Below are 25773 nucleotides of genomic sequence, written 5' to 3'. Positions count from 1 at the left end.
TTTAATGCTCAAAACCTCTGTTAATTTGCATCATCAGGACAGTGTAAATCAGGTTTCATCACATTTGATTGTCTAATACAGAAATCTCTCCTGTGAAATAATCTATTCAGACTATGACAGATAGTATCCTGTAGACCTTTTTTCACAGCACAATTTCATATTAAAGAAATGCACAGGTGTTACTAATAACATTGTCGATGGCTCTGTTCTATTCACGTGTCCCAGCAAGTCATGACAGTGTGACAGTGAGCCAACGTGCACAATACTGAGGCAGCTAGATAAAGATACAGCCATCATTCATTTTATTATTAACACCTGTGCTTTTCCTACTGTGACATATAAAAATGTCTATCGCTTATAGTTAGATGATAGAGAAAACATGTTCTAAGGGCCTTTAACATCCATTGATGGTGCAATTTGGTTATTTTCACAAGTGTTTACAGGCAACAACAAAAGAAAAAAAAAAAGAGAAGAAATAGAATTTATGAAAAACTGAACTTTTATTTCTTTGAAATGTTTATACAAAAACACATTTAAAGTTTAAGGCATATATTGCACAGACTATTGAGAAGTTTTTATATAAAAAAAAGGGACATCATCCCTCGGTCGTAGGTTTAAGGCACAGCAGCCAGTCATACTGCTCACGGTCAGTCATGATTCACAACATGAACATTTTTGAATGCATTTGGCTGTAAAGAAACTACAGTTTGAGAAAATTCATGCCAATACAAACAAACAAAGAAAACAACAAAATTAACCTTGAAAATATTTACACGCATTGTCACATTGTCTTCTCTGATTGAAGCGTCATTTTGCATCTAAAACCCGATATAAACCTTGCTATATAAAACCTGCCTGCCTAATCCTTAACCAGCCGTTTCCAGAATCACAAGCCGTAAGGTGTCATCACAGTGGCATGATGTTGAATGAATGAATAATAAAAATATCACTTTAATACTTAGTTCTCTACATATGACCCAAGCCTGACATGACCTGTGTAAAATGAGGTATAACTGCGCATCAGTCTACTGAGTACCTGTAACAAAAAAAAAAAAAAAAAAAAAAAAAATATCTCTGCTGTGCTGACATGCACAGAAAACAACTGGCAGTGAGGAGGCACAAACACAAAAAACAAAGTGTAAATACTAGAAAAGTGTTTGGAGATTTTATATCTGCTATGAACAAGAAAATGGAGAGATTTTCTGGGGTCAGTGCTCAGCAGTATTCTGATCCAACATCAGATTTCCTCTTCATGTCTTCTCCAACTTGCACATACAAAATATAACAGTTTGAATGGACCACTGTAAACATGATAGTATTGAAGATCACCTCACAATTCTACTACAGCATTATTCCAATAGGAACCCAACCTTTCCACATGACCTTACAATAGATGTCCTGTTGGCATTCAGTTGTATATTGTGGTTTATGCTAAAAACAGTTTCATGGAAACTACAACTTTATGAATGATTAGAAAATCTATAGAACCCATTTCTAAAGCACAGATGAGGAAAAACATGATTTTTTTATGCTGTTGTGCCTTTGAAAAAAACAAAAAGAAAGAAAAAAAAGCAAATCACATTAGCTAGTTCAAAACATCTGCTACATTTGCTTTGTCGAGACATTGTGTGTATTAATTAACCTCCACTTGTAAGACATTCTGGTTTACTGACCAAATCCTAATTCTGGATAAATAATCTTCCCTCCAAATAAGAGGATCAAACATTTAAAGTGTTTTGCACCACAAAAGATAAAGATGCCATGTGTCACAGCAAGTGTAATGTTTCACATCAGGAGCTGTAAGAGCTTGATGTCATCAAATTGATTTCAGTAACAGATCCAATGTGACCTTCTCCCCCTTCATGCTATATCCACAGCCCTCCCCCTCAACAACAATAACCCCCACCCCCCCGCAAACGGTACACAACTGATAAAGCTTGCATTAAAAAAAAAAAAAAAAAAAAAAGTTTTACAAATACATAGAAAATACAGCTTCTTTGTTTGGATACGATTATTAATTAGAAAAGGCAGTCAAAGAGACACGTGCTACTTGAGAGCATGTGTTGAGTGGCTGAGATGACAATTCATGAGGGCTAATGAATCCCCTTAGCTATAAAAAGACAGGAAGATGGCGAGACGTGAGAGAGGGATGGAGACAGACACATCGAGGCGAGTCATGCAGTCAGGCACGCTACAGTATAATCAATTTCCCTTCTGCTCATCTCCACTACAAAAAGTGAAAAGGGGGGGAAATGAGGTGGAGTAAAGAATAGACTAAATTAAATTAAAAATCTTCTGAATTGCACAACTATAGAGGACTTTAATGTTGGTGTGGGATGAAGAAGAAGAAGAAGAAGAAAAAAAAACTCATGTCCTCCTTTTTATCCTGAAGGGGAATGGATAATAGGCAACCAAGCCAAACACATGTATGCCTTTTGTACATTCAAGAAAGTCCAGTACTGCTACTGAAGAGGCTAACTCTGCTGGTGCTGAAGATGACACCGGTTGAAATTTATACAATTGAGCAATATTTTCCTCCTCACTCCTAAATTGGAAACGTTAGAAAGGGATTTGAAAACGGCATCGAAACCTGTACAATACAATTACTCTGCGCTGTGGAATGTTCTTTTTGAGAAATGGCGTCGAAGTGTTTCTTACTAGCAGCTGCTTCAATCCGGAACAGCATTTTAAAGAATAAAAAGTTGCTTGAAACAGCATGTCTCTAAAACACCTCATGTCTGTTACTTCACTTTGTCCCAGTTCGCACATCTGAATTGCTGCCATTTATTCTGCAGGCACAGGCTTCAATGTCAAAAAGGGACCTGGTGATGAAGATACATTCTGCTATATACAGTGTTGTCCAGCCTCCTGCCTTGTATATGCACACAGGAAAAAAAACAAACAAAAAACAACAAAAAAAGAAAAAAAAAAAAAAAAGAAAAACCACACCTAGCTCCTAGTTGACAGTTTCGCTCACTGTGTGCAGGCTGTGTTGTGGGCCCCACACTGTGGCGATGGGGGTCTTTACCACTTGAAGGGAACTGGGTTGCCTGGTGTCAGCATGAACCATGCTCCAAACGCTGGGCACCACCGCTGTATTCCTTGGCACCGTACTGCTAATACTGCTACTGCTGGTGCTGTTTGTGGAGGAGGGCAAGGACTGAGGAGGAGGAGGAGGAGGAGGAGGAGGAGGTGGAGGTGGAGTGTGGTGGGAAGCAAGGCCCAGGAGAGGTGTGATCGTTGGCTTTGAGGAGGACGTCGGGGCTGGAGCTGGGACAGGAGCTGAAGCTTGGGTAGAGGCAGAGGCCGGGCAGAGAACAGGGGCTGGAGACAATGCTGCGGCTGAAACAGGTGATGGACATGGAACTGTGACTGGGAGTAACGGGGATTTGTGGAACGGCAGGTAAAGTGGGACTCCTCTGGGGGCTGTGAAAGAGGAGATTGGAGAAGGAGTGGCTGGAACAAGCGCTACAGTTGGGGGTGAAGCCTGGCTTGGAGCAGAGGTGGAACTCATTGTTGGGACGAGGACTGGCCTCGTAGCCGGCACTGATGAAGAAGATGTAGTGGGCAGTGGAGCTGGTGAGCTTGAAGCTGATGATGAAGCTGGGGCAGCAGCTGGCTTCTGAGAAATCGGCTCTCCTGAGACTGGGGCCGACACTGGCACTATGGTTGGCAGATGAGCTGGGATGAGCTGAGGCTGGTTTGGGCTGGAAGCTTGGGCAGTGTCCTTCTCCAAGGGGCTCCAGATGACTTTAGTCATCGGGAGAGGAGATAGCCTCGGGGCTGAGATCAAAACTGGAGCTGGAGCTCGTCCGGAGGCTGCAGAGGACAGAGGCACCGGAGCCTTCACTGAGGTGACAGCCGACACTGGAACCGCCATAGCCTTCTCCATCAGACTCTGCACCCTGCAGGGATCCATGACTTGCTGGCTGTCCTCTGGAGGCGGCGTGGGGCCCATGTCACTGCTGTAATTGCACTGTGCCTCCACTATTTCAGTCTTTACAGCTTCTGTAAGTTTGTTCTGGCTCTCCTGGAGTCTCTTCAGGTTCTCCTGCTCTGCTGCCCTCTGCAGAGCCGCGTCGACCAGGAGCCTCAAGTCACTGAAGTCTTGGGTGGGGAACAGCTCGGGGGGAGTTGGCGGAGGTGTGTTGAAGAGGCCACTGGTGGGGCTAGCTGCCATTGTTGTGCTGGTGAGGCAAGCCCCCTGTTCCTCAGCCTCCCTCAGTAGACTTTGTGTATCCAGCTTCATCAGCGCCTGGACCGAACCTTCCTTACCAGGATAGCCTGCTCCCGTCAGAATAGCTGTCGCTGTGTTCCCAAGAAGACTGAGGTCCAGTGTAGGGGCAGAGCGGATGACAGACGGGCGTTGTTGAGATGAGCTGCTAGAAGAGTGGCTTTCTGGAGAGCTGGCTCCACCTCCTGTGGATGAGTGGCCTTCGCTCTTAACACCGACCTTGCGGGAGATGGTGAACTTGGTCGGGTCTTTGCCATCCTTCCGAAGGAGGTCAGGGAGGAGGCGGCGACGTGCATTGATGAACCAGTTACATATCTGGGAGAAGAGGAGGGATTTCTGACATTAATACAACTGCTTACATGGATGGTAAGAAGAACAAGATATGCTCTTTTTCACTTTCCCTTGAAGGCCTGTATCGATATTACTGCAACATCTCAGTGAAACATAAATTTTTTGTCGCGACAGCTCCAGACATTTAGTCACATCTATAATTCACCCCGTGAAACACATTCAGGAACTAAAATTGATCTGAGGCCTGTTATTTGAAGCACCACCTACACGTCATTTTTATCTGCATGTGCGGACAACGCCTTACCCCCTCTAGTGGTACAGCCTCCCACACAAAGAGCAAAGAGAGAGAGAGAGAGACCGGCAGAGATGAGAGCCCTCAGACAGCTGGCAATAATGAAGGTCTGAGCTCAAATATGCTGAGCCACAGAGAAGCCAGCCAGAGGCATTCCACTGAACTGACTACATAACAAGAAACTCTGCTGCTGCCTCATGCTGATCTGTAATGCCTAATCTAATGCAGCTTGTCTGTTTGTGCGTGCCTGTGTGTCGAGAGGGAAAGAGGAAATGTCTACTGTTGATGCAATGAAGTGAAAAAGGAAGGCTGGGAAAGTGTCATTCTCAGCAGTGCGGTACCGCAATACCGTCCAAGTATTGTTTTGCTTTCACTGGCTCACTGTGTTGACTGAAATGCGAGTGACAAATGTTGATAAAAATCAGTATCACTGTTTGCATGTAAAGCTGATCACCAGGAAAGCCATTTTGATTGGTGCTACAAATGAGAAAAGTGTTAGAACTACAGACTTTAAAGTCATAAACAAGGTCATGGTCAACCTTGTGTGCCACAATATTAATATATATATTAATATAATATTAATTTAATTATTGATAACGCCCTCAAGCAGATGGGAACAGGTGAGCATGTTCAGTATCAAAAGCAAACAGAGTAACCAAAGCATAAAAATTTTGTCAAGCTTGTAAAATTTGTGATTTATGAGTGAGTCATGCACCATAAAAATGAAAAGGGTGCTGATGACAAATGAAAATGTAGACACGAATCTACATTAGGAAAGTAAATAAATCCATCAAGGAGCAGAAACAGCACGTACCACAAGTGTCATTTCCTGTAGCAAGTACCAAGTGCTTCAGGGAAAAAGGAAATCAGACAAATGAATAAAAACTCCGCTCCTCACCTGCAGCACAGAGAGGTTGGTCTGGCCTGACAGACTGAGTTTCTCCTGCTCCGACGGGTAGGCGTTGAAGCGATGCTCGTACAGCCAGCTCCGCAGAATCTGCACCGCCTCCTTGGGCAGGTTGCCGCGGCGACGCCGCTTCCCAAAGAGCCCTCTTCCTGACAGGTCGAGCGGGGAGCCGTCATCGCTGTCCGACACAGCCGAGGAGTGCTCCTGCTCCGGGTGACGCTCTTCTTCCAGAGCTGAGGGAGGGGAGGAGAGCTGTCAGTCACGTTCGCCGTTACTGTGTCCATTTATCTCATTTACATCAATTTGCTAGTCGCTTGGCACGTCTTTTCATGCATCATTATATCATTATAATGAAGCACGAACATACTTAAGGCAGAAGATAATTGTCTTTTTTTATGAATGGCTACACACTCAACCGGACTTCTGCAGAAAGGGGTTTGGTTTGATCAATTTTCATGCACAAAATGAATCACAACTATTTCTTCATAATTCCCTGAGCCATGTGAGGAGAGACTAGTCTGAAAGGAAAAAAAAGCAATCAAGAAATTATCTGCCATGATTTAGAACAAGTGCACAAATTTACAGTTGCTTTTATCTTCCACTTTTTACCCAATTTAGAGTGAGGTATATGAGGACTTTGTGGGCTGAACATGTTTAAACAATGACTTTGTGGTTTTAACTTTGTTGTGGGATTTTTTTATTTTTTTTTTTTTAAATCTTTGGTTGGCCACTGGAGGGAATCTTCCTTCAAAATGGAGCATGCCTGATCCCAGGGGTGGGCCACAGAATGCAGTAAATGTCTTTCTCTGGGGCTGGGTGAAACCTGACCCCCAGGGCAGCGCCTGTCTTCACAAAGGAGATTGTGTGCATATCAACATCACAGTAGCCAGTGGCCCAGGAATCTATTGACCATGCAAAGGAGGCCGTTTTCACCTCATGCCAGTTTGGCTCAAGAGTGCTGGAGCAGTTGACAAATCTTTTGAAATTCTGCATTCCTCTACAACGAGGGATGTGCTGGACCAAATTAGAAAAATGGGGGGAAAATCTAGAAATGTATAGATAGCGGGAAATACAACTTTAGTGCATTTCCCCAACTTCTAGAAATGAGCTAAATTCCCTTCCGTGTTAATTCATGATGTTACAGTAGAGCAGGGTGATAAATCAAATGTATCATTTTTCATTTTGAGTGAAACTGAAACTGTTTTAGACTGCAGCTAGCAATTATTTTCATTATCGATTCATCTGAAAATGGTGAAAAATGCAGATAATTGTTTCCTACATCACAAGGTGACATCCTCTAATGTCTTGTTTTGTCCTGATCAACAGTTCACAACCCAAAGATATTTAGTTTACTATGATAAAGGACCAAAGAAACCAGAAAATATTCACATTTGAGAGGCTGGAATCAGAGAATTTGGACATTTTCTTACTAAAAAAATGACTCAAAATGGTTAATCAGTTATCAAAATAGTTTGCAACTAATCAATCAATCATTGCTGTGCTAACTGTATTATCATCTTTCCAAACTCTGTTGTCCAAATGAAGGATTCAGAGTAAAGTTTTGTCTAATATACAGCATAACAATAGTACACAGTGTGTAGCATTGAAAATCACTGATTTATAAATGATTTTGCATAAATTAGCCATTTAAAAAAATAAATATTGTGATATGAAGATATGATATTAATATCATGTGTTACAGCTCTTCAAGTAACATTTCAATGATTTGTTAAAAAAAATTAACAGTTAAAAGGAAATTAGGTCTAACTGAATGTAAGTGTAAAAATACAGAAGTGCACTAAATCAATCTGCCATTAATGCTTGACAGACATCTCAGGTTATTCTTATTTCTAATTACAGTATTTAAGAGAAATGATGTAGGCCACAAGTTGCATTCCCTCAAACTCAACTGGATCATCGGATAGACATTTAAAGATTTGTCACGATATCTACACACATTCAATGTGGCATTAATTTAGTTAACAGAACAGCCCAAACAGATTTTAGACAGATGTTAGTTTATGTCACATCAGCAGCAGCGACATAGATCTGATATTTTAGGCCATCTCAGGCTGTCAAAGTGGCCAACTTTTTGTTTACAAAATGTTCCCTTTACATGCCTCATACCTGATAAATCTGTGCTCTGTCAATGCGATCTTAGTATTTTCTAAACTCTTTTAAAAGTTAAGCCAAATGATCATCAGAGCAAAGTTTGAAAGCTCAACAGTCCACTAAAACTTCACAATCCGCTGAAAGTCTTAGTGAGGATTTGAATCTGACCGTTAGTAAACCACCAGTCCACCACACATCCAACTTTTTCAGACCAGCTCGCTTTTGTCGGAGTGATAACGTCACACACACAGAGAGGGGGGGTGGGGGTGGGGGGGGAAATAATACGCTATCAATAAAGCCGATCGAACAACACATATCGTCAAATTCAAACGGCACAAACCGAGGGGACAGCTCGGTAAATTGGCCATCTGGAGCGCACAAAGGAGGCAGGCAGGAACGCACAGCCTCCCGCATGTCGCTCCGCCAGATGGACACCATGCCTGCCTCCAGAGATAACTAGCTGGCTAGCTGTCCCTCCAAATTTAAACACAAACACACGCTGCATTTGCTCGCAACAAAAAGCCCGCATACCAGGCAAAACCAACAGCAAAGACACAGCGGGCTCGCAGGGCAGACACTTTGTGTGTGATAAACGTGCGTGGTCGTGATAAAAAACCACGACGCGAGTGCCGCTCACCTCGTTTGAATGCTTTCATTCTTTGTTGATGGCTTGCTTGAAAACACGCAGCTGTCCGAGTTGCCTGCTGTACAAAGCCAAGCGATGGTTGACACAACGGCACTTTCTTCCAAGGCGCTGAAAGGTGTTGCGCTTTTTTCACCAACTTAAATATCTCGCTTTTTGGCTTCCTCCGCACGAAAACGTTTTACCGGACAGTCCGTTTCCATCGCACTCCTCGCTTTCTGCCAGGATAAATGTTTTCTGTTTTTGTGTCGCTTGTTCCTTTTACCTGCACGCAGCAGCGCCAGCTCTTTGCCAATCTTGACAGTCGCAGCTGAGATGATCCCGCCTTATCGACAGCTGTCAGCCAATCACGACCCTCCATTACGCCTCCTTTGCGGTCGTTAGCCAATCGGGACGCTCCTCCGGACATCAGACAGGCACCGTGTCATCGTGACTGACGGGAGAACATTTCATTCAAAATGTAACGCAGTCATTGAAACTGTGTTATTTTCTCGACATGGTTAAAAGCAAACAGTCACATCGACTCAAGCCCGCTCTTGTGTAGCAACATAGTAATCTTTTTAACCACCGTGCTCATTTTTTTTATTCCTGTCTGCAGGAGACAACCACACAAGTGAGGAAAGGCTTTACGTAACACTGAGCAAAATGTTCTCGTTACATAAATCATAAACGTCGACTGGCGACCGCGGTTGCCTCGTTCATTATGTTACTGGCCGCGATATTTCGACTCAAAGTAGCCTGGAGTCATTTCTGGTGTTGTGTTTTTGACATTTATTATACGGTTTGTTTGTCTCCGGGCTTATGAGGCTGATAAGTGTTTGCAGCAGTGATTCAGAAGTGGGATGCTTTGATTCCTCAAAACGAGAGGGAGTTGCTGCCATATGCATCATATAAAACTGTAAACTGTTGTAATCTGAATTCAGACCTTTATTACGTCTCATGCCTGTCTCCCAGGACGTGTTATAGATCCACTGGACCGAGCAGACAGGCAGGTAATAGCTTCTATCACTGCCTGTCTTCTCAGTAGCTGGAAAGGAGCAATCAAAGCAAACCATATGCATATTATTAGGGGAAAAAAACAAGAAAATCAACAATAAAACAAAATTGAAACAGAAAAAAACCCAGAAAAATTTCAGCCACAAACTGAATCATATTCATGAAAAGTCAAACATCTATAAAACAGTAAGCAAATACAGCCATGATGAACCTTTTGAGAAAGTATTGTGTGCATTTTATTGAATGTTACGTCTCTCCATTATACATCTGAACAACCTTGAAATAGTATAAATAAATCTACAGCATTGTAAAAGATGAAGATCTTCAGTCTGGTTCTTATTTACAGAGGGGCAACTTTAAGAAGCACAGAAGGGGGGGGATGCAAGATTATTAGTTTCATTTTAATATCAAATAACCCTTTTACTCAGTATTGCACATGTACTTTAAATGTTACCAGAGTATAGTGACAAGAATCTAGGTAAATCTCATTTTATGAATGACACACCCACTCGCTCACAACTTTTGTCTCATACATGAACAACCCTTTTACACGAAAAACCCCCACAAACCCTGACACACACACACACACACACACACACACACACACACACACAGCCTATAGAGTATAATATTGAACAGATCCTAGTTTTTAAAATATGTGCTTGCTTCATAAAATATTTGTTCTAGTATATTACAGACACTTTTTGCTACATCATATATCTCTTGTGGTAAGAGCATAGGGTTCTGCCCCTCACCCCTTTCCCAGTTTTATGCCAGTGGAACAAAGCAGAGATGCTAATGAGCTTGTTTTTTTTGTTTTTTTTTTTGCAAGCAGGCCTTTGGACTACAAGTATAGGGAGTGGATTCACTGGTATCCCAGCTGAGGTATACTCTCTTCCTGGGATTAACCAGTTTCTCTTTGTCTGTCCTTTCCAGCCTCTACCAGTCAAACTTTTTTTTTTCTCAGTCCAGGAATGCAGAAACAGTAGCAAATACATCAATCTCTTACGGGTAGCTTAAGTTTATATCATGTGTAATGCTGGCACAACCTATTTTTAGAAGTGAAAAATGAATCACAGAAGAGATGGCACATTTCTGACCACAGACACATTATAAATGACATTTTTTCATCATCTTCTTTACATTTAGACTTGCTTTTTTCTATGTTTATGGATGTTTCTCCAACTTTACTGTTTATTATACTTGAAGATTAAAGAGTGCAGCTGAATACAAATGTTTTACTGCTGCTTTACCAAAACAGGCTGCTGCTTAAACAACTGCTGTTAGTGTGGCAGTTTTGACTTTAAAGCCCACATCCATCAGACCTATATGGGACCATTATCACCTCCAAATCAATGGCTTTACAGCAACAAAACCCCCCACTGTGCAGCTGTTTGGATCATGGATAACCATACCCAGGAAATAGACCAAGGCGTGTCTCCAGTCATATCTGTGGTTACAGAAATGTGTATTGGAAAGAGGCCTTGTTTAAATGTATGAGATGAGAACGCTTTTCTTTCTTAAGCCACTGACATCTCTTGACATTTTACACATCCAAGCTTCAGCAGGCTGGAAAAGCTTTGCCTTTCAGTTTGTGATGGTTAGATGATAGAATAACTTTCTCTGTGTTCTTGCCCTCCTTCCCTCAGTGTATTTGAGATGCCACACTGTGTTTGATCTGTGTTCAAGTCAGGTTGACAGCAGAGGTTGTGGCAAATTGATTTAAAAAAAAAAAAAAAAAGGAAAATGACATGTTATGGAGTTATGTTGAATATTCCTAAAGATGGCAGTGGGTACATTTGGTAAAGAGATTTAAACCTAGTTGTTGCAATATATTATAAGATATTTTTCTTAGGATTTATTCATTCTTAAGATGCATATTCAATATAAAATCAACACATATCTTAAAAAAATATGACAATACCAATCAATCTGAGACAGCCGCTCCACTTCACTTACTTCAGGAAAACAACTTGTCAGACACAACTCTTTCCCTGGTATTCAGAAATCAAATCAAGACAACGACAGAGATTTGAGTCACACAAAAGACCTGTAGGTGCTAACGATGCTATCCGCCTCGGTCAAATGGAAGGGGGCATTGACAGAAGCCAAGGGACGGGCTGTTGACACTCCTGAGCCATTTTCCTAGCTGAGAGTCATCCCCAGCAGGCAAACACAACAGCAAACAAAGGCCTGCCATCAAGAGAAAGCTCTTTCCAAGATAGAGAAAGAATGGTGGTCATCCTGGCTTTTCCAATTCAAAGCCCCAGGCCGCCTTTTCGGGTCACAGCGGGTGAGAAAAGAGGCATTTGAACAGCCAAAGCAATGGAGTGACACTGCGATAGTTTAACTAATTAGGAAGGGGAAGTTTGGGTTTTGTTTGCTTACCATTTGGTAGAAACCAAACGTGAGTGGAAGACAGGTAAACAACTGTGGTTGATTTAAGGCATGTCAGAGTTGACTTTATGGTTGGCTATATACTGTACTTCTACTGTGAAATTCTATTTAGATATCACATAAAGCAAGAGATCTCAATGTTGAGCTCTTTGTTTTGGGAAGTGGCGTTAAATAAGACAGAGGAGTCTGTAAATGTGTGTAATCCACAAAATGTGTCCCATTCATGCAAAACAGGAGAGGGCAGTAACTTGAATGTTGTTTGATGATGTGAATGCCTTTACATTGTATGTATTTAAAACAATGTACTGTGTCTTATAATGAGAATTAACCACAGTTTGCCCTCTAGAGGTCAAAAGGGAAACTTTTCAAAAAGTGACCAGGCTAAGGAGGGGACAGCATTGAGAGGAAAACACATACACTCTGTTCAGTGTTTTGAAAAGTTCAGGTTCTGTTTCCAACTTTCTAAACACACCAAAGCAATTATTCAATACTGTGCTAGTGATGGGCAGTTGTGGTCAAGCTGGCGAGCATGTACACTTCAAAATCATAAACTTGTTATACGTGTGGTTCTGTGGCTACTGTCCTGTCAATCTATTTTCAAAGTAAACACTGTTACTGTCGAGCTCCCTGCGGCTGACATTTAAATACATGAGATGAATTTGAAACAGTGAATTCATCTTTGGCTTATGCAGTCTTCCATGAAAAAAAAAAAAAAAAAAAAAAATCAAGCAGCATTTAATAAGTGGTGAAAAACACAATGACTAATGTATGCAATGCTTTAATTAAATATTCTTTCTTGGAGTAAAAAAGTGCAGGTACTTTGGATGTTGTTTAATTGGGAGGGGGGGGGGGGGGGGGGGGGACAATAATGGTAGCAAATAACTAAGATTGATTTATTTTTGAGTGATGGGAAGCAAAATAAAGAAAAAATGCTTTTGGAGAATATAGTATAAAAATAACAGCAAGAACACATCTTAATGTGTGTCCCCACAAACAATGACAATATTATCCTGCACACTCAGCCTGCTCTAATGAAAGCCCTAGATTCATTTCAAATGTATGAGTTGCATGCCAAGTGAGGTTGATTAAAGCACTTAAAGAAGCATTAAACAGACAGATGGAATAAAAATCCTGATTTAAATATTATCTACAGCTACAGCAAAAAAAATAAAAACCTATGTTAATGGGACAGAGAGAAGCAAAAGAGATTAAAAGGGAGGTTTACATGTGTTTTCCCTACAATGAAAATAAGTATTGTGGCCATTATCATTCCGACTGAAATGACTGAGATCTTCATGCTCGGTGGCTGTTGATATTGGGATTTGCTTTCATTCAAAACCATTAAGAAACTAAACTTTACAGATTCTCACCAGTGTTTAAAATCTTTGACACAAAAACATTTTGAAGGACACACACAAGGGTTAATTGCTAGGAACTATATAAATACCCCTTCAAACCTGACTTTCAATTTCATTATACCATAGTCCAAAAATATTCATAATAACCTGATCTAAACTGAGATTTTTACAAAACAAAAAAGGACAAAAGAAAGTAAACAAATAAATACAAGGAAGACATACATAGGTGTGAGTTTGTAGTGTTTGCGCAGTGGATGTAGTTTGTGTGATGGCCACAAGGCGGTGTTGTGCAAAGCTACAAGATGGCCAATGATCTGGGAAGAGAGGAGGACGATGGGAGACAGAAAAGCATAAATGCTCAACTTCTGTCCACTTAATAGATCTTATAGCCAAGATAGAGGAACCTTTAAAACAGTCTTCATTTAGATTTTTTAGGATATAATCATCATAATAACAATATCTTCATTAACAATTTTTATGATATCAAGAGTAGTAACAAGAAATGTCAAAGTTCATCAGCTGAGGTTTTCAATGGCAGCCTCAAATGAGGAGTCTCCTGCTTCGTAGTCTGTCAAGTCCACAAAAGTTCAATATTTCATGTTCTGTTTTGATAAATAAGTGTTTGATGCCACCAGGACCAGCCTATAACTGCATGAGTGAGTCAAAAATGCCCAAATTGACCCCCACCCTGAACTCTGGGAATTTGATCTCTCCTTCCCCCACCTCCATCCATTTTTACTCAGAGTAGCTCATTTGCATGGCAAAAGTTTTCCTCTCCTTTCTCCAGGTATTTAAGTGACACTTATCTGTCCTTTGATCCGACCTTACATCCTTCTCTCTCTCTCTCTCTCTCTCTCTCTCTGTGTCTCTCTCAGAGGCGAGTCTGGGCCTCGGGGACATAGATTTCAATGCTGTCTGCGCTCTCTGTGGCGGAGTTCTGGCGAAACGAGGCAGCCTTCTTAGCAGCCAGCAGACGCTTGCGAGCCTCCTGTCTCTGCTTCTCTGCAGAGGCCGAAGAAGAGGTTGAAGAGGAGTCGGCGCTCTTCTCGCGGCCCAGCGATGGTCTTCCCTTACCAGGCTTCTTTGATGCTGGAAGAGCCGCCTTCTCCTCGTCCTGTAGTGTTGCATTGATGACACATGACAGACAGAGGAAAGAGGGAGAGAGTGATGTGTGAAGGGATGAGAAAGGAGAAAAGACAGATACAAGACAGTGAGAGAGTGTAATATGGAAACAGTCCTCAAGAGCTTCTATTTCCTCAGGCAGGTTTGGCAGACAGGACTTTGACAAAGACAGTATGCCAGTGCTGATTGTTTTTGTTAAAGCTTCAAATCATATTCAGTGATTTTAGGTGATAAACAGAAAAACACTGACAGTATAGACAGCTGGTAAAAATAGGCAAAATTGAGAAAAACAGTCATTTGTATGACAATTTTCAAAGACATGAAATGGTAACATGAATTGATGGGCACACTGGATCAAAATTAAAGCACAATAAAAAGGATCACGAGACACAGAGCTGATGCATTTGCACTGCAAAGCAACATAAGGCAAGAGCAGCTTAACAGTTAAAAGATTCATGAACTAACAACACACACACACACACACACACACACACACACACACAACAAAGAGTTACAAACAAAACCAACACAGGACACACAAACACAAGCGTAGAAATTTAAACAGAGAAGGAGCAAAAGCAAGACTGCATTCTGTCACATGAGCCAGTGCATCTTAGCCATGCTCCACTGCAACAAGCACATCAGTAAGCGACACATGCATGCTCAAAGCAGGGCTTTACACTTAAAAACACACCGACAACAGCCCTCTTTGAGATGATTTTTTCCATGCATGTCTAAAGGGATCTCTCTGGTCCCTTTGTACTGGACAGGGAGGACCCTGTTAGTGTTCATCCCACGCAGGGACGGGAGGGTAAGTTGAGGGAGGGGGGGGTGTAAAAAAGAGTGGGAGAAATGGTGGTGGTGGTGGGAGGAGAGAGGCCGGTTTCGGCGGCTTTCCTACCCCAGCCAGGGCACTGGGCAGCAGGGGTGGGAAGTACCTTCCGCTCAGGGGGCGACTGGGCAGCCGCAGATGGCACAGGCTGCCAGTCATTGGACTTGAGATGGTAGAGCTCATCGAACTTGAGGCTGATGTCCTCGATGGAGAGCTGCAGCAGGTCCCAGAAACCAGCCAGGTCCTGGGCTGTGGGCCTCGGATTGGCATTCACATTCTGACCAAAAGAAGGGAATGAAAATGAATGAACAATGAATGGACGATGAGGATTGAGGACATAGTGAATGCTATAGTGTGGAATGTAAAAAATATTAGAAAATAAACTGCCTCACATGATAGGAAAAAGGTTGCATTTATGAAGTTGTTTTACAATACCTACCAAATGTAATTCACACAAACTAATGCCACAACTTTTAAACTAACTGAAAAAATACCCATGGTCTTTTATTCTGCTCTTTCTATTTGTTGGTGTAGATTGTCCTGTTTGTTCAACATTACAACCAGCAACTAGTCAGAGCCCATTACCCCACTACACATCTATCTGAATGTTATGGGGGATGGTGTGTTGCTTATCTTCCAGTTTGCATATTGTTTTGGTTATGGGTTATGGTTTCTGAAAAAGAAAAAACAGCCTTTAAATGTGTGTTTGGCTTTACAGTGACAGAAATGGCATTATGGACACATCTAGAAGAGGGTGGTTTGTTTGTTTCATGTGTGATTGGATGGATGGCGGGTCTGATGAAATTACTTCTTAAATGTTTTTTTTTTCTTTTTCTTTTTAAATTGGCTGTGATTTCAGTGGTTTAGTCTAGCTGTTAAGAATCACAGCACTGTGTTACATACTTGAAATCCATACCCACACGTCAAACATCACACACACATAAGCAAACGCTGCTTTTTCCATATCTATCACTAGAGGGAGCCATTACAGCTTCATTCTTTTGTCAAACTGAACTCCACAACAAAATAAAGAGCCACAATAGGGCTTAATCCTTTTCAGCAACATGACTAATACTGAAAATGCTATAAATGCTTCATTATAGCCAAAAATGTGCCCGTATGTTGAGCCAAGAGACACAAAGGGACATTTTTAACAATTAAAAAAATAAGTAAATGGAATCATTCAGGGTCCTCTTTCAAGTTAACACTAAAGCTAACAGACTGACCTTTTAGTTGCTTACAAACAGCTGCCTTAGTGTTTGTTTGTGCAAAGCCAGCACAGATTGGCAGACAGTAAATCCTGCTCTGACTTCTTTTTTTCCTTGACACAGCCACTGTTTGTAACGCTCCAGGCATTCTAGCTTTTGTTTGTGCAGGCTCTGCTCTCTTCTTTATACTGAAGCAGCTGCATTCACTGCTGTGATCCATGTCCACACACTTTGGGAAAAACGTGTGCCATGTTTTATCATGCTAACTGATCTGTGAAGTTCATGAAACAGGAGAGGAATTATTGCTTATGATTAAATTCCTAATTGAGTCAATCTACAGATGAAGGTATACTAAGCAGCTTTTTGGAAGAGCCGCTCAATTTGCATTTTCAGCAAAATATGTAATACAAGACGTTGAGCCACTGCAACAGCAGAGAAGGGAATTACACACTGATGCAGATGAAACCGCTTAGTCACCACAGGACACAATACAGTGACATCAATGAATGTGAAGTGTTCATTGTGAAACAGTAATAATGATAGCATTTAACAGTAGCCTAAAATAGACTGTTGATGTGGCCATGTTATTGTGTTTTTTGAATGCTCCTGTGATGCTTTTGTGGTGGGTTTCTTGTTAATTGGCCCGAGCCTGATTGGTCCTGTCAAAATATCAGGCTTCAAGCATTGATTGGGTTTTTTACAGCTTTGGGCTTGATTTTCTTACTTTCAAATATAATCTATCTAAAAATGTCTCTCCCTTCCCACAATGAATTCCTCTGAAGACCATTATGACCTCATATAATGCTTGATTGTACCTATACAGGTTGCATGCTATGTTAAATGTTTTGCCTGTACCGTTCTGGATTATTGTTTTTCAACAGTCAAGTTCAGTCAAGTTGGTAAAGAAGTTCTGAGTTTATCGGTTTCATCTGATCAATATTTGGGAAGTTGAGCTTCATATCCAGCAACAGGTAAAACAGATGGTTTATCAATTTGAGATGCTATTGTGTTATAGAGTGTCATGTGCCAGTAGTTGGCTTCAATTCACATGCCGTTGCCAGTTTAACACGTCACCCGAGAGGAATGGCTTATTGGCTTATTATAAGCTCCTTTTATTTTGTGCTTGTGGCTCACCATGTGTAATATACTGTGTATCATGGCTGTTCCCAGATTAGTAAGTTTTCAGTTGTGAGAAAGCCTTTGTTTGTCAAGTCATATCTTGCAGAGGACAGAAGAACTAAAATAGAACACTGGGTTTGGCTCAGTCTTGTTGTGGGTATGGGTTCCTGGGTTTGGGTCTTCTTTGCAGACCTGTAGAGAGGAAGTGTCACAAGAAGGTGATACCCACCAAGTTTTGCTCGCACAGTCCCCGAAACTGTTGGAACTTCTGGGACATTAAGAGCTGAGCGCTTCCAACTGCACTGCGGACCTTGCCCAGCACTGCAGAGAGGAACACACAAGAAAAAAATCAATACACGTTAGTGAAAATCTCAGATGCATCATGTTATTCCAGCTTTTCAACTTTAAAATAGGAAACATAACGATAAAAAGACTAACACCTGCATGTATTGCACATAGAGCAGCAGCATCACCTACACCAAGTGTTCTCTTGTAAATAACCATCCAAACCAAAACCAACCATAGACATTTAGGTGTGCCTTGCAATGCATTGCTGAACCTGCTCCACAGGGTGGCATGAAGAGGATTACAGTGTATTGGACAATGTTATCCTCTTTAAAGGCATCTAAGCTTATATAGATACTCCAGCCTTCTGTCCATCAGTGTTCACCATGCTAGTCTGTTGCTGTGTCAAAAACTAGGACAAACATCTGCCCTGACAAAATTGGGACTCCTATCTGATCACTGGATTTCGAAGTTATGGCAATGTGATTATAGTGTGGTGAGACTCAGCTCAGGACTACAGATTTGCACCAGATTTAATGCCAACTACTTTACCATAAAAGGGCACACACACACGGACATTCATTTTTGAATAAATAAAAAAATGGGTATGGACTCACAGACACTTAGTGTCTTGTTCATAAATTGATCCAGTGCTTCTGATAAAAACTAAGCATTCAAAGCCTTCACACTATTTGTGTGTTTGTGTATACAGTGTGCATTTGTGTGTGTGTGCTCACTGCTGTATGGCTTGTCAGGCTGATGTTGAAGCACTAATTTAATCTGGAGGTTTAATCAGTTCCAGAGTAGATTTGTGTAATTCTGGGGATTACAGGCCTGCTTGTGTGTGGTAACCCCAGGTATTACCGCATCATCCCCTCCATGCTGTGTATGTCTGATAGAGCGATTGTACAGTCTGAGGCAGAACCCTATAACCGAGCTCTGAACCACGTGATGAGGTTAAACAGCAACAGACCAATGTAAGGAGGTTCAAGATTTAGGGTTCATTCAGAGGCTCTGCACATGTCTGACTTCAGCAATGATTTGACTGTACATTTTGGCTTTGTTCTACTATTTCTGGGCCAAATAACTCTGGATGTGGCTCCACATAAGAGATGGACATTCGTTATGCTAACCCGAGAGTAAACCTTTACAAATGTAATTGGACGTTATCGCTGGAATAGAAATGGGTCATGCCATTACCATTTTTATATCTCGAGCAGCTAATGCTGCATGACCATATCCTTTTCTGTTATGTCAAAGAATCTTATTCACACATGTAAAACCTATAGATGTGTGTGCACAAGCCAGTGTCCATGCTTAACCAGATTAATTTGTAAAAACTTTCACACTGCCTTGTTCACTGCCCCACGATATAAAGGACACCTTTAGATGGTTGTTTTCAGTTTACAAACTATTTTGAGGAGGATCTGCCTCTATTGCAACTCAAGCTGGTGTGGAGACGATTTAACAAACACACCTTGAGTTACAAAGTGCATTGGCATTTATTATTATGCATTGTTTTAAAGCAGTATGACCTTTGAAAACAGTCCAAATGCGATTTTGTCTGCGGTATACTGCCACCTTTACCTTCCTCTGAGAGCTGGTTGTCTTTGGTCTCCTGATCCATCTGCTGGCACCATCCCTCCATGCGTCCTGTTTCGGCCTGCAACAGCTTTAGGAACCAGTGGCCATCTCTCCGACATAGCGTTCCCCCACTTACAGTTTGGGGGGCGCTGTTGTTACTTCCATTCCCACTCTCCAGCCAGGGGTCTGGAGGTGGTAGTGATGAGGGGTCCAGCGCTGGGTCCAGACTTTCTGAGAAAGAGGAAGAGCTACTTCGTGTGGTGGAGCGATTGAGGATTTGTCTGGGAGGTGGAGGTGAGGAGGTGTCACCAGCGGTGCCTCCGTTGTCTAATGAGTCCTGTCCAGGGGGGGAGCTCATGGATTGGCTGGCACTATTGACCATGACTTTCTTCTGAGTGGGTTTGGCATTATTGACATGGGAAATGACAGAGATGTCCTGTGTGTCTGAGTCTGTTTCTTGTTTTGAGGCCATGCTACTGGAGCGACTGAGCCTGAAACAAACAGGGTGAAACTCACTGTGACAAAGGGTCTTTTTCAATTGAACAAGCATTCAGATTTTTTGCCAAACAACTTATGTGGACAAAGACAACAATAAATTGTTCAAGAATGGTCTCTCAATTACTGGAACAAACAAGCACTGCTCCTCTGAGAGCCACAACACTGAGTCACTTCTACTGGTCAATATAGATATAAATAAACAGGATCGATGAGAGACTGGGATCTGTATAAATGATGGTAGTACTCTCAGACAGGCATCAACAGACCACTTATCACTGAGAGCCTAGTTTCTAGTTTTCATAGGGTGAAAAAGCTTGGTTGGGTAATTGAAAGAATTGGCAGGCTGTAAATGCTGTCTAACTTAACATTATTAACCATTTCCTGTTGTCACTCAGGAAATGCTTACAAGTCAGAAAATGAAAATGAGCGCTTGACTGAAGAATCTTTAGCAATATCTGGTTCAGCTGGTTATGTTGATCAAATGTGAGTCAGGACTCAGAGCAGCTGTTACACACAAAACTCCAAATGCAGCATGCAAAAGTAAGAAAATACAAGAGGAAGGCATGTGGTGTTCCAGAACTTCCTGGCATTCAAAACATCACGAGCACAGAATGCAAACCACACTGCAATAACCAAGAAATGGGTCTCAAATATACAGTATGCAGAAGCAAGTTTAAATAGTAAATCCACATGCCAGGAATCTGCTCAACAACACCAATACGACACACAAAATAGCTCCTGTGAAGAGAATAAATAGTCAGCTATAATATGAATTCCTCACGTTGTTACAAGGACAGGAAGAGGACTTACTGCCACCCGTCCTCCACCTGTACTCCGATTGACTGAAATTTGGCCAGTGGTGGGGTCTCTTCTCGTGGAACTTCCTGAATACAGTCAACCTTAGAACAAACAATTAAAAGCAATTCAATTAAAAGTACAACTGCAGACTAAGTTTAAACGAAATGAAAATCTTGGCATGAATAATTCCATAGACCCCTAATCAATGACTTCAAGCTAGTAGCATAAGTACAGCTGTGAGGGGATTTTAATTTTCCAAATGATAAACCAAAAAAAACCTCAGAAGAAAAAAACAGAAAAATCCACATAATTTTGTGCTTGTTCTTCAATAAAATGTCAAGCTTAATGGTTACCCTGACTGAGTTTTGTAATGCGCAGGGTCTGGAAAAATGGAGAGAAGGACTATTATTTCAGCACATACAGAACAGAAAGTCATAGTTGAGGGAAAAGACGAATATGCATTCTCCGCCTCCTATACTACAGTATACAGCCAGCTCTAATGATAGGGGGAGGTTCACCCTAATGAGACCTTTAGCTTGCAAGCACATTTTTGGGCTTGATGTGACACACTCAGACATTCCCATATACCACAGAGGATTACTGTTAAAAATTATTATTTTTTCCTGGATTCAAGCTCAATGGCAGAACATCAGAAAACACTGTGACAACAGTACTACACTGACTGTGTTAGTATGTTTTTGTATGAGGTACAATAGTCCCATCACCTACCTGTATGCCAATGGAGGACAGTTTCCGCCTGGGTACTGGGGCCACTAGGGGCTCCTCTGCCACTAGATTCACTTTATTTAATAGAGATTTCAGGGACTCATGCTGGGCTACTGAGTCACTTGTCTCAGTGGCAGCATTGGCGGTGGCGGGGGCAAGTGGCTCTCTTGGGGTGGCGATGGGAGTGGGGATGATGTGTGGAGGGCGGGGTATTCCGCGGGCCAGGCTGTTGGCACGGGTGCTGTCAAGACTGTCAGACGAGTTGCTATGTGCGTGGCTTGACTGGCTGTTGACCTCTGACCTTCGGTCCTGCTGATCAAGGTAGTTGTCCTGGGCCGACTCTGTGCTGCTCTGCACCGTCACAGAGATGTAGGGCTTGGAGGTTGTACGGGGCGGCACTGGCGGAGGAGCAGCCTTCTTACAGGTGGTTATGCATGTAGAGACTGAAAGAGAAGAGAGATAAAAGAAAAGAACATGTGAGAAAGAGGGAAATAAGGGGAAAAGGGTGACAAATGACCGCAATGGAGATGTTAGTTTTAGAAAATCTTTGTGATCTGGTCATGTCTAGGCACAATGAACTCAAATCAGGAATGTACAAGGAGAAAATATGTATATCCCCATAATCGCTTATCATCATCATTCTAAGATGTTCTAAGTTTTCTCCGAATGAGCAGAACTCTACATGACTACACAGGGACATTGTTGCATGAAAATTGGAATACCAGCAGAATTAGGAAAGCATCCCGTAAAGCGGAAAATTAAATCAGGCAGAACACTGAAAAAACATACTGTTCCACGCAGGTGACTAAATGAAATCACGCACGTTGTGCTTCAAAGACTTGATCATGAGATAGGTGATAAACTCAGTGAAGCAATTTGTTGACCATCTGACTCTGAAAACCGAATACGGTTCAAAAGTTGAAGGAAGCATTTACCAGTATCTTCACCATTCCCCAATGCCAGGACATATGTGCCTCCAGCTATGAAGGAGGTAATAGAGAGGTACATGAATCAAAGAGATAAAGGAGGAAGCGAGTAAAGAAACCACTCAGACAACTCTGTCTAGTAAGAGCAACATTTTAAAACGTAACAAAAGCAAAGATGTTCATTCCTCTTCCCTTCAACAGTGATTTAAAGATTGTTATTTAAGTGTCCACTGTGACACAAAGGACAGAAGTCCAATGAGAATGTGACAAGCCAGAAACTTGGGGAACTGGCAAATCTATTTAAAAAAAAGCCATTGGGCACTAAGCACTAAGCTTTGTTAATGTAGGACTATTTTACATGGCTTAGTTTCATCATCAGAGGGTGGCATATACTGGGTTAAAAATCTAAAGCTGTGCTCCTTATAGCAGGAACTGTTATGTAGGCTTACACGAAATCCACACAGCATGAGTTCAGCACACAACATAAAAAGCTGATTTTATTGCGAAAAAAAAAAGGCTAAGTGAAATATCTCCACTTCTTGCTTTGTCCTCTGCCTGTTGAGAGTACATTATTTCACTGCCAATTCAGCCAGTCATTCACTTATCAACCAAATCAACTGGCTGTGATGAGGTCAATGAATACATTGTCTTAGAGTCTGAACTGTATCAGTGGGAAAAGAAATAAATGACCTGTTAAGAGGAATGCAGCCTGTGACATAAACAGGGAATCAAAAGAGATCAAGTTAATGGACTACACATGACAATTGTCCAAAGTACAGCCAAATAACGATGGTGTGTAGTTAATACATGAATCAGACATTGCATTGGCAGATGTCATTCATCAAGATGGTTGCAAAATGCAAAGAAAAAGTAACAGAACTGCGCAGAAGAACTTTCATGCAGAGAGATCACATTAAGACTCAAAAGGCTCATCTGTGGGCCTACAGGAACATTCATAGTCTCTGGTGACTTCTATCAAGAGGCCACAGAAATCCCCCTATGCTACATGCACAGTAAAGGCAAACTGTAAAGCCTGACAGCTGAAACCACCGGTCTAAACAGGGAATTTTACTGTAACATTATAAACCCTGTGGCTACTATATAATCCCTCAAACAGAAGCTTTATTTGACACCACACATCCATCCCCATGAAATTACATGATCAGTGTCTTAGGATGAATCTATCAAACCGGCATCTGTATATATGACATATAATTAAATGAACACATTTTAAAATCTATTTCAAAGTGGTGTTCAACAGTCTAGTGGACTCAGATAAGTGGACCAATACCTCTTTGTAAAGCGTAGCCGTTCTTTATTGTGAACAGCTGAAGCGACAAAAAACATAAAACAAAAATGATAATACCAGAGTCATAACCTCCTGAACGTTTCCTGCGTTGACATCCTAAACGTTTCCCTTTGAGATGAGAGGAAATGATCTTGAGAAAACATGCATTCCTAACCCTCTAGGGCACTGCATGAGGCAAACAGTGTTTATCATGTTGCTTCACTGCATTGTGTGGTAAAAAATCTTGAGAAGTCATCAAGGATTTTGAAAAAGCCTTGCAGCAAACATGTGAGCTGCTGGGAAAACACTCAAACAAAAGGGTTGTTGTTCATTGTAATCCACTTCTTAGCTTTATCTCTGATGTGTATGCAACCTTACCTAACACGAAACTCATGTGACCTTCTACATATCTTTCTATCAGACCACAGGCTTGAAGTGTTAGTTGAGTTGTCACACTGCTGTCAGTCAGCAATTCCAGTGATTCATACTAGCTTAAACTGCACTGAATGGCTCCACAGTCCTCTTCCTTAAAAAGTAACTAGCATCTACTTTCGTGGAATTGGTCACATATTTGGTAAAACACATGCTATTCTAGTTTCAGTCTGCTATTGACTGAGAGAAAGCAATCTAGTGAGAAAGCAAATAGTGAGAAAGCACTAGTGAACCTAGCATGAGTTATGGTTTGCTCTAGAGCTGCAACAATTAGTCTACTGAGAGAAAATTAATTGGAAACTATTTCTAATGAACAAATAATTTTTTAATGATAATTTTTCAAGCAAAAATACCAAAGGTCTTGTCCCAGCCTCTCAATTCTCTTATTTAATATTTTATGAATTTAGACTTTTAGTCAGAAAAAAGCAAACTCAAGTCATCACCATGGCTTCTTTGTGAATGCCATTCTTTCACGATTTTGTAACATTTCATTGACTAAACAATTAATTGATAAAATACTTAAAATAATCGTTAACTGCAGCCAATGGTAGACTGGGTCCACTACTTACAAGTGTCCAGTCCTCTGAGATTTCTTCATCCTTATTCATAAACAATACCTCAAGCATATCTGAAATCCTACACTGCTCATCTGAATAGGACAGGCTAATTTTTCTGCCAGTATGGAGCAATGAACTGTAAGTGCAGGCCCTATTCCAAGCTGTGAAACTAGCGACTAGAAATTAGCAAACTGATTCAATGCACTCATATCACGTTCCAATAAAGCCTGAGCACTGAAATCATCTGTAAATAACAGAGATGACATCCAAACGGGACCATCCCCAAATCTTGGCTATGCCTTCAATACTACACCCTAGTCTAGCCCTTATTTCAAAATATAAGCTTACAACACAAACATCAGTCCAAATGTATAAGGATGCATTACAATGCATTGGCCTGGGCTTTCTCAGGGAAGCTATGAAGTGTGATCCTTTGACAGCTGGAACACATCCTCAGGTCCTTATTTTAAAAGATGGAAACTACCTTTGCAGTCTGTCTGACATCCACAAGATGGGGAAGTGAAGATGGTGAGAAAGAAGATAGTGTCAACCACAGCATCACAGTGATATCCAGAGCTGTCACCATTTCTGAATAGATCTCGTCCACTCTTGGCATTTTGCAAGACAGAAATCCAGTATTACAGTTTTATTTTAGGGAAAGCTGCAGTTTAGCATCCATCGCAGCTACACATACCACTAGCCATGAATTATCCACTGGTCTCTGACCACCACCCTTACCTTAGGAAAACCTGCTGATAAAGCTTTTCACTGTCCATGTTCTCCCTCTTGACAGAGATAGATGCTGGACAGAACAGGGTCGTCACTGTTGTGGCAGTTATGTGATGCGCTGGCTCCGCTCCTGCATTCACAGTCGCCTGGATAAATGTCACTGTGACTGGGTGTGAGAGGGCATACGTGTGTGTGTGTGTGTGTGTGTGTGTGTGTGTGTGTGTGTGTGTGTGTCCCTGCATTTGGATACCTACAATGCAGCTCTCCAAGTGTCACATCATGCTTTCATCATTCTGAACAGAATTCACCCTAAAGTCTTAATACCACAGAATCTGCTTTATCCACGAAAAACAAGCCATCTGCCTCTGAGACTGGACAGGAGATAAAGTAGTAGAGCCCGATACCGATTCATTGGCCAGGCCAATATTATCAGCTTTAT

At 41.5% G+C, this 25773-nt stretch overlaps 2 protein-coding genes across 7 annotated transcripts in view; both read right to left on the bottom strand.

Moving 5' to 3' along the window:
* Nucleotides 1-476: 476 nt before the first annotated feature.
* LOC137181830 (uncharacterized) lies at nucleotides 477-8792 on the bottom strand. The gene is made up of 3 exons (XM_067587880.1): nucleotides 8474-8792; nucleotides 5716-5957; nucleotides 477-4549 (listed from the first exon to the last, which is right to left on the bottom strand). The coding sequence occupies exons 1-3, from the start codon at nucleotides 8490-8492 to the stop codon at nucleotides 2957-2959; spliced, it is 1854 nt and encodes a 617-aa protein (XP_067443981.1). The 5' UTR covers nucleotides 8493-8792; the 3' UTR covers nucleotides 477-2956.
* Nucleotides 8793-13964: 5172 nt separating this feature from the next.
* Nucleotides 13965-25773, bottom strand: part of dlgap4b (discs, large (Drosophila) homolog-associated protein 4b) — a 114038-nt gene continuing 102229 nt past the window's right edge. For 4 of the 6 annotated variants that reach the window (XM_067587877.1, XM_067587871.1, XM_067587873.1 and 1 more), the window contains 6 exons: nucleotides 21406-21845; nucleotides 20689-20777; nucleotides 19384-19871; nucleotides 17741-17832; nucleotides 15291-15461; nucleotides 13965-14344 (listed from right to left, as the gene is read on the bottom strand). In XM_067587877.1, coding sequence (XP_067443978.1) covers nucleotides 14102-14344; nucleotides 15291-15461; nucleotides 17741-17832; nucleotides 19384-19871; nucleotides 20689-20777; nucleotides 21406-21845 — 1523 coding nt within the window. In that variant the 3' untranslated portion in view covers nucleotides 13965-14101. Of the gene's footprint in view, nucleotides 14345-15253; nucleotides 15462-17740; nucleotides 17833-19383; nucleotides 19872-20659; nucleotides 20778-21405; nucleotides 21846-25773 lie in introns of those variants that run through there. The other 2 variants (XM_067587874.1, XM_067587876.1) reach the window with 2 other exon arrangements.

The sequence above is a fragment of the Thunnus thynnus genome, chromosome 4, assembly GCF_963924715.1.
Source record: "Thunnus thynnus chromosome 4, fThuThy2.1, whole genome shotgun sequence".
Taxonomy (NCBI): domain Eukaryota; kingdom Metazoa; phylum Chordata; class Actinopteri; order Scombriformes; family Scombridae; genus Thunnus; species Thunnus thynnus.
Note: the sequence above shows the minus strand (reverse complement) of the source record. Positions and strands in the feature narration are given on the sequence as shown.

Bases quoted from the DNA above. Each gene is read 5' to 3' on its own strand.
- LOC137181830 (XM_067587880.1), bottom strand. The intron at 4,550-5,715 runs GTGAGGAGCGGA...CTCTTCTCCCAG, and splicing joins CCAACCTCTCTGTGCTGCAG to ATATGTAACTGGTTCATCAA.